At 43.0% G+C, this 9,603-nt stretch overlaps 2 protein-coding genes across 2 annotated transcripts in view; one reads left to right on the plus strand and one right to left on the minus strand.

Annotated features, from left to right (window-relative positions):
- Nucleotides 1–643: 643 nt before the first annotated feature.
- On the minus strand, nt 644–1,207 carry LOC101851302 (calcium/calmodulin-dependent protein kinase type 1-like). Its single transcript, XM_005109777.1, has one exon. The coding sequence runs from the start codon at nt 1,205–1,207 to the stop codon at nt 644–646; it is 564 nt and encodes a 187-aa protein (XP_005109834.1).
- A 5,091-nt stretch (nt 1,208–6,298) lies between these two features.
- LOC106013341 (probable G-protein coupled receptor 139) overlaps nt 6,299–9,603 on the plus strand; it is a 33,740-nt gene continuing 30,435 nt past the window's right edge. The window contains exon 1 of the mRNA XM_035972727.1: nt 6,299–6,534. Coding sequence (XP_035828620.1) covers nt 6,299–6,534 — 236 coding nt within the window. The remainder of the gene's footprint in view (nt 6,535–9,603) is intronic.

Raw genomic sequence — 9,603 nt, forward strand, 5'->3', positions numbered from 1 at the left:
GAGAGAGGTTCGTCAATCTGAAAGGTAGAGAGAAAGAAAGAGATAGAGAGATAGAAGAGGCAAAGATAGAACATACATAATACATAAGGAGACTTAGACATGTAATGCTGATAGTTACTAAAACAGTAAATACTATAATATATTATACTTTAAAAAAATATAATTAAACAGACAGGTACCGATGCGTAGAGAAACATGTAGATAGAATCATAAGGAAAGTGAGACAAGTGGAGAGGGTGATCAGAAAGAGAGAAAGATGAAGATTAAGGAATGAAAGAGAGAGAAAGAAATGGATAGGCAAAAAAAAGGCGAGAGAGAGAGAGAAGGAGAGAGAGAGAGAGGGAGAGAGAGAGAGAGGGGGAGAGAGAGAGAGATAGAGAGAGAGATAGAGAGAGAGAATGAGAGAGAGAGAGAGAGAGAGAGAGAGAGAGAGAGAGAGAGAGAGAGAGAGGGAGTTTGAGAGATTGAATAAGGGGAAAACATATAAAGAGACAGAGAGAAAGAGATTGCTGGAGGAGAATCTGGGACAAAAAGAACGAAAAGCTCGACAAACAGTGACAAACACTGGGAGAAACATTGACCAAAAAATAGTAGTTTACATACAAAAATAAAAACGATTTCTTACCTTATAAGGGCACATCGCTTATCCTGTCTTGGTTTCAGGTCCTTGGAAGCCTGGAGTGGTCACCCATCTGGTCACTTTGGTGTTGCCGTTCTTCAACTGTCCTGACAAGCCAAAATCACACAGAACCGCTCTGTCTTCCTCGTCCACAAGAACATTGGCCGGCTTGATGTCCTGGTGGAAAATTCCTCGACTGTGTGTGTGTTCTAGCGCCTCCCCGATATCACGAATATAACCAAGCACCTGTGAGGGCTTCAAAGCTCCGAGACTCTTCTCCAGGCTCCCTTTCGGGTAGTACTTAAGGACAATATATCCGTGGCGAGGGCTGCCCAAATACGCCAGTAACGAGACGATACGTGGATGGCGAAGCTCCTTCAAGACATCAACTTCATTGATGAAGCCCCACTCATGACAACGGTTGTCTTTCACCAGGTCGAATATCTTCACGGCACATTTCCTGGATACGTCGTCTCGAGATGCTGCAAGGAAGACCTCACCCGAGGCTCCTTTGCCGACACAGAGGCCTCTATCCAAGTTCAAGGCGTTGAAGGCAGCAGCATGCTCGTTAACTTTCTCCATCTCCATGTACAACGCGACGCAAATTCGGTTGATAAACTCAGGGAACGATGTAGACTGGAAGCAGGTTCTGACTGAACTGACCACAGAAACTGATTCTCCGATATTTATATCAACCGATGTACGCGGATGAGATCTTGCCCTGAGGTGTGAGACTCAATCAGGGGGGATAAATTACATACCCACTGACCATGGCGGCTAACATCAAAGACGTGTCAACACCTCAGAGGCCATTGTATGCCCGGGCCAGCCTGCGACTGAGTGAACCAAGTTTGAAATCTTTGATTGTGACGTTGTTGTTGTTTGTTTTGACAGTATGGCTATGGAGAGGAAGGTGTTACCGGGAGTCCCTGTATCGCTGATGATGACATTGTTGTGTTGTTTTGATAGCTTGTCGTGGAGGGCAAGGTGGGGAACTCTAAGTTCTGGCCCGTCTTTGTTTATTGTTTAGTTGTTTTGGGGAAAGATTTAAGACTTGCAGGCTGGAAAATGCTTCTATGGATATTCATTGTGTACTGAAAAATCCGACAGAAAACATTTAACAATGACGTTAGTTATATTAATGTAAGTTGGGTTGCTGGGTTTTGTTAATATATTATTTTATTTGGCATTGTGCAGGTCACCGAGAGCAACGAGAAATGTGAAATCTCTGATTGTTCAAGAAAAAGATATGCTGCTAGAACCTCCGTGCAACTTTTGCTTCGTTACCTTAAAACGCTCTCTCGCTATTCTTTTTTTATCAATGCCTTTGAAATTATGCTTAGATTTTAATTTTTTTAAATTTTCTCTGAACGTTTCCGTTGTCTCTAACAGTAACAAGATCTTGAGACCGTTGCTCACTGATGACTTGAAATACAGAGCAAGGAAATAGATTTGGAAAACATTACGCCTTTGAAAAATTGAAACTAGTCTAAGGTATTCAGTCAAGTGTAAACAAAGCCACCATCGCCCATTGTGTACCCGGTCTAGCTGGTCAGGGAGTGACCAAGTGAACAATATGTGATGATGACATTGTTGTGTTGTGTGGACAGTTTGTTGTGGAGGGGAAGGAGAGAGCCTGTGAGTCCTGGCCTGTCTTTGTTTATTGTTGGTTTTGGGAGACGTGGGAGGCTTGTTGGTTAGAGGGGGAGGTTAGGAAATATTAATTCATCTATTGTGTATTGAGATGAAGCTGGGGTAGAATTGAACAACGGCCTATTGTATAGCAGTCTTTTGGTCTAAATGCTTTCTTTTAAATCTGATTTGAATATTCAGCACAATGAAGGTTACTGACAGAAAGGAAAAATGTAACCTCAGCAGAAGTAACAGACGGCTGGAACCTCCAAACAAGAAACTTTTCCTTTTACGCCCTCGCACTATGTTTGCCATTCTTTCTATGACTGATCTTTTTTTATTAACTTATTTTCAAAGTTTGCCTCCTTAGTTGTGTCTTTTTTGGAGGGTAAGTGTTTTACGCCGCTCGCAACTGCATTAGGCCATATGATCGCACGGGACACGTTAAACTTTTTCAGTTGGTAGAAAATTTGGAATTTTGCCTTGTCGGCGGCCGAAGCCTACTCTTATCGATTTTAGACGACCAAGGGATCTTTAACGTGCACAAATTGCACACGGACCCTCCGAGATTTTTCGCCCTTGTCCGAGAAGGCTAGGTGTAGATCTTCCATGCCAGAAGGTCAGGGATGTGGCTGAAAGACAGCAGTAAGAAGGAGCCAAGGAGTAGCAGTAGAAAAGCTGCAGAGAGAGTCAGTAGCCCAGAGGAGGGGGCAAAGGAGGTCAGAGGGGGGGGGGAGCAGAAAGAGGAGACAAAAGCAGACGACAGAACATTGCAAGAAAGCAGAAAAGGAGATGAAAGGAGACAATTTTAGAGAAGAAAATTATTCGGTCGCTACCCGGATTCCAACCCGCGACCTATGAATGAGAAGAGAACACCCTAGCCTCTAGGCCATGAGTGCCCTCCTTAATTGTGTCTGTTTCTCTGGCAGAAACACGGTTTGTATTAAGACCATAGCCCATTGATGACTTGTAGCGAAAGACAAGTTGTGACAAAGGCGTGATCATTTCACCAGGAAATAAATTAAAATTGTCAGTAGAAATCAAAAGATAAAGTCTGTGCCTGAGCATCTTTCTCTTTGTGCATAATAGTATAATAAAGGATTTGACTAGGCTCATCTGTACTTATGTCCACCATAAACAAAGCCACCATCGCCCATTGTGTACCCGGTCTAGCTGGTCAGGGAGTGACCAAGTGAACAATCTGTGATGACATTGTTGTGTTGTGTGGACAGTTTGTTGTGGAGGGGAAGGAGAGAGCCTGTGAGTCCTGGTCTGTCTTTGTTTATTGTTGGTTGTCGGAGACACACGAGGCTTGTCGGCTAAAGGGTGAGAGTCGGAAAATATAGGAACATCAATTATGTATTAAAACCCCATCAATGGTACGTTTAATTCAAAGTCAGAAAAATCAAGCCGTCGGTGTGATTGGGCACTGCTGTTGCGAAGACATTCAACGTCAGCAGAAGGACTATCAGCCAACTGAGATGACGCCACCTTGTGACTTGGTCTCTATTCAAAACCGACCCAGAATGCGGCTGTCTAAGGGTAACAATGCCATTTTTAGACCGATATATCTGGACAGTGCAAAAGAGAATTCATGTCAGGACAACTGCTCAAAACGCAAGACAATTTATGAGGCAGCGTGGAGCAATCAGGCTCTCGTCAAAATATTTAAAGTGAAGAAACTTGCATTTTTCTGCTGGTTTGTGAATTTTTATCAATTTTTTGTTTTTTGGCTCAACACCTTTCATGCCCATTAAAGAACTCATTTCTGTGTGGATTTTTCGGAAAAACGTTGATTAAAGGCACAAAAAATGTAAATTTTCAGTTACCACGAACTCTTAAGGACTGGTGGGGCACCTGAGGTCTATTTTGGCTATTACAAGGCCTAGAGTGCCCATATTTGCTGTGGGACATCGTGTGTTATTGGGGATTTTAAATCAGTAGTTCAAAAAGTACATTGTGAATTGGTTGCTATGGAAACGGCGGCCATATTGGATTTTGTATACCTTTTTCTATCCCATTTTATTCCCTTATTTATAAACCGATTTACTTCTAATTTGGCATGCTAACAGTAAATATGTAGTTCTTAAATTGTTGAATTTTTGATATATGATTTAGTTTTTATTTTATGACACTTACAATTGGTATGTTGCAAAAAAAGTGAAAAAAATGGAAAATTCATGCTTACTAAGCCCATAAATCAAAAACTACCCCATTAATCAAAAATTCAACAAGCCAAAATTTAGAAATAGGTGTTGTTGGTATCCTGTGAAAGTTCCATTGAAATTGAACCATAAAAGAACAGAGCAGAAAAATGGGATAATGCGTGAAAAAATAGAATTGTGAGAAAACAGCCGATACAGGTAAGAAAAGGCTAGAAAACATGTGCTTTCGAAGAAAAACCTGACAACAAAACACAACTTTAGGGTGTAGCAAGGCTTATATACGTTTCTGGATATTGTTCAGGAAATGTCCAGGTACTATAATATGTAATAACCCCAATTGCAAAATTTTACCCCAAGACACGATTTCTAGGTGCCCCACCAGCCCTTAAGCTAAGGAAATAACTAATCTTAGGCGGCCATTTTCTCACAAATTTTACCTCTGAAAACGGATGACCCCCACCTCCTTCATACTTTTCGTCGCAGACTGTGGCAATTCAAGACGGAAGCTAGGATGTCTGCATGAAGACTGTGTTAATAGCAAAAACACGATCACGCTAAGATGACCTGGTCACAGCAGACACCGCCGATGTATGTAGAACACCGTCACCTTCTCGGACGATTCTCAATTACAAGTTGAACGGATTGAACTTGAATGCCATAATGGGAGTATAAAATTGTATGTACAGGAGACCACATTAGCACTATCTGTTATTTCTTCAACATCACACTCAAGCTGTGACATCCCAACAAGACAATGCACCCGCACATCGTGCACTCCGCTCGGAATTATGTTCTTAAAAATCCAGAATAACCGCGCTGCAATGGATCTACGACCTGCCATTTCACCAGATTTTAACCCAATTGAGCACCTGTGGGACAGAATTAACTGTGTTGCTCGTGACGTGAATCCCGTTCCCAGAACTATTTTGCAACTGCAGCAAGCCCTTCTCACTGATGCCTGAAACAACATTTTGCAGGAAAACTTGTAGATGAACTCTATGTGCCGGAGATGCACTGACTGGTGTGCTGAATGCATACGGTGTACTGATGTGTGACTTTTTGATTTTACCCCTGTCGTCAAATTTCAGTCATAAAAGCAACAAAAAAAAGAGACGTTTTGGCTTTAAAATAATAATCCTTTCAGTTTCACCTTGATTTATCTGCGAAATAATATTTCATATTTCAAGTCTGTGGTCGAAAGAGTTGGGGGTTTTTTCAACAATATTGAGGAACCGATCAAATATAGAGTTTATGAGGTGGTACCGTTTCTTAATCACCAATATTGTAGTATTATTGCTTTATCCACCTATGCAGGCCTGGATCTCTCTCTTTCTCCCTCTCTCTCTCTATCCCTCTCTCTCTCTCTCTCTCTCTCTCTCTCTCTCTCTCTCTCTCTCTCTCTCACTCACACACACACACACACACACACACACACACACACACACACACACACACACACACACACACACACACAAAGTTACTAATGTTGAGCAAATCCCAAGGAACAAAAGAAAACAAACGGAAAAAAAAATTATTTACAAAAAAAGAAGACACGTGTGCTCGGTGCTCTCTGGTAGCTTAGCAAAGTATTCAAATTTAAAAATGGCTTGATACTTTGGTGGAGGAAAGATTTCGAGAGACATATCTTTGTGCTGAGAACCAACGGTACTAAGTGAAGTGAATAGTACCGTGTTTTTCTTTTTAAACAAGAAATAAGAACGTTGATTTTCATTTAAATCGAAGAAAAAGCATCAGCAGTAAATATTTCAGAGAGTCATGAGTTCTTCCAAATTGGATATACTAGAGAAAACAAGAAGGACGGTCTATGCTTGATCTTTAAGCAAGATTTTGGTCTTCCAACGGTGTTAAACGGTCTTCCAACATGGTTAAACGGTCTTCCAACATGGTTAAACGGTCTTCCAACATGGTTAAACGGTCTTCCAACATGGTTAAACGGTCTTCCAACAGTGTTAAAGGGTCTTCCAACATGGCGAGAGGGGAGGTATTTAAGGGGTCTTCCAACACGGTTAAAGGTTCTTCCAACACGGTTAAAGAGTTTTCCAACACGGTTAAAGGGTCTTCCAACACGGTTAAAGGGTCTTCCAACACGGTTAAAGGGTAGGTTAATAAGGTACCGGGGCTTTTTCTTTGATGCGGTAACCTTTGACCTCGTGGTGGTCGCCTGGGGTGGACTTTACCTTGTCTGCCTGGTGTCTGGATGATGTGGCTGTTGGGGCTAATGATCTGCCACTTCACCCCTTTTCTACTAAACATTACAACACAAACATAATAATAATAATGGATAGCACTTATATAGTGCAAATTCCCACTCAACAGCAAGCTCTATGCGCTTCACAATCTATACTATTACCCCAGCATCCCTGAGAGCATTCTGAAACAACCTCAACTTCCTGGGAAGCATACTGTGCAAGCAGCCATTTATAGACGGTAAAACACTAACATACTGAAAAGACCTTTCGCAATCTATAGCCGGGTACCCATCCCCACCAGGGTGCATGGTGAAGTGAGGAAAATTAGTGTAAAGTGTCTTTCCCAAGGACACAACATCGGGCCCGCGGCTCGAACCTCCGAACTCGCAACCTCACGATTACGAGTCCGGTAGCTTAACCGCTAGACCACCGACGCCACCAAAATTAAACAGAGTCTGTTTCCTTTCATTTTGTTTTATCCTTTTTTAACAGTCGTTTTTGTTGGTGGTTGTTTTTTCTTCAGTTGTTCATGTTGTTGCAGTTTCTACAAAAAGGAAGCAGCCAATATAAGGCGTGTTGACAAGTTATTTCTCGCAATCCATGAATGGAGAAGTCGGTTGAAAATGGACGCATCCAATTTGTAGATTTTCATCTAAAGCCATTTTCCTCAAGTTAAACATTTTTAAAAATCGTTTCATGAAATAAATTGTACACACTTTACTATATAGTATAAATATAATGTATGTATTGTGTCCATGGGGTTAAAATCCAAGAATTCACTCATTAAGCCACCACACCTTAAAAATTGCAATTTCTTTTCTTGATTATTTTTATTTGTAAGTGTTTTACGGCGCACGCAGCTTCACACGGTCATATGAGTGCGCGCGACACATGAAACTTTGTCAGTTGGTAGGAAATTTTGAATTTTGCCCCGGGTGGCAGCCGAAGCCTACTCTTGTCGATTTTAGACCGCCAAGGGTTCTTTAGCGTGCGCAACTTGCACACGGGCCCTCAGAGATTTTTCGCCCTTGTCCAAGAAGGCTAGGGATGGATCTTTCCTACCAGAACATCAGGGATGTGACTGAAAGACAGCAATGAGAAGGAGCCTAGGAGTAGCAGTAGAAAGGCTGCAGAAAGAGTCGGGAGCCCAGAGGAGGGGGCAAAGCCTCTCATTCAAAGGTCCCGGGTTCGAATCCGGGTAGCGACCGAAAAAATTTATCCTCTAAACTTGTCTCCTTTCACCTCCTTTCCTGCTCTCTAGCAATGCTCTGTTGTCTGCTTTCGTCTCCTCTTTCTGCCCCCATCCCCTCACCTCCTTTGCCCCCTCCTCTGGGCTCCTGACTCTTTCTGCAGCCTTTCTACTGCTACTCCTTCGCTTCTTCTTACTGCCGTCTTTCAGCCACACCCCTGATCTTCTGGTAGGAAAGATCTACACCTAGCCTTCTCAGACAAGGGCGAAAAATCTCGGAGGGCCCGTGTGCAAGTTGCGCACGTTAAAGATCCCTTGGTGGTCTAAAATCGATAAGAATAGGCTTCGGCCGCCACCTGGGCAAAATTCAAAATTTCCTACCAACTGAAAATATTAGGTGTGTTCCCCGCGCGCTCATATGACCTTATGCAGTTGCGAGCGCCGTAAAACACTTTACAAAAACAAACAAAAAACGAACGAAAAAGAACATTGAAAAAAAAGGAAGGTTTCAATCTGGACTTACCTATCCAGAGTTCATTCAGTTTCACACATCCTGTATCGCGTTTCCACCCACCCCCTCTCATCCCTATCGTAGGCTAACCCTCGCCCACCCTCTTGGCTTTGGGGCCCATAGTAGGAGGTACACAAGATCTAGCAATACAATGTGTTGGGAATCGAGGATGGGCCTTGTGCTTCGCGTGAGAAGGAGAGAAAGGAGAAAAATTCTTCCCTTGTGGGGCCGCTAATTGCTTTTATTTGGTTATCGCGACCTCGTTGAAAGCGACCTCGGTTTGTTTGCAACCTCGTTGGAGCCGACGTACATTTACAAAGAGATATAGAGGAAAAAATCGGGGATTTAGGATTGTCTCATTGGAGCCGACTTCTCGTTGAATGTGACATCGTTGAATGCGGCACCACTGTATTGTGGTAGGGTGGCCAGTTTACTTCCCAAACTGAAAGTCAGGTACCCATTACTGCTGGGTGGGCAGGAGGGGTCGGAAAAAATCCGTGTCCAAACCGAGATTCGAACCCGGACTTTCCTCTTCGGAGACGAGCGCACTAACCGCTCCGCCAGCGCACTGTCATCCTGTGAATATAATTATGATTTGAAAAAAAGGTATTATGGAAGTATCCCACACAAACCTAGAAGGCTGGGATATGCGTCGGATTAAGGGTGCGTGTGTACTGTATAATGAGTCTCTTGTGGCCCAGAGGTTAAGATGTTCGCCTCTCATTCAAAGGCCGTGTGGATACGATAGTAAAAACACGACGTACGGATAGGGTTAAAGAACCTTTCAAAAACACGTCCGCGATATACAGCAGTCTTGAAGCTGTTATGAAAGGAATAAATGGCTGTGTTGTGAACGGCAATAGGTTTTGTGAACTTTATAACATTGTGCACCGGGCAGTATTGCATACAGACGTATCTCAAATGCCGCCGAAAATGACTTACGTTTGTATGCAATACTGCCTATTAATGCTTGTCAAATTTGACAAAGCAATCAACAGCGTGCACTGAAGCGCAAAATCGACACGATCTGACCCGATTCGATCTGCGATGGGCACCCCGGTTTTACCATCACTAGACTGTCGACGTCACGGCTGAACTCATTTCACCGCCAACATCCGGGCAACAGCGCACAGGGCGGAGATGGCCGACACACAGAGGCCGGTGATGCGAGAGACGGTACGTATTGCTAGTGTAATCACGAGTCGCCATCAATATTGTATTGTATTGAGGTACGACAAAAGGCGAGACTTTGACGTCAAAGGGTTGTGTGTGTGTGT

This window comes from Aplysia californica, unplaced genomic scaffold (genome assembly GCF_000002075.1).
Source record: "Aplysia californica isolate F4 #8 unplaced genomic scaffold, AplCal3.0 scaffold00815, whole genome shotgun sequence".
Lineage (NCBI taxonomy): Eukaryota > Metazoa > Mollusca > Gastropoda > Aplysiida > Aplysiidae > Aplysia > Aplysia californica.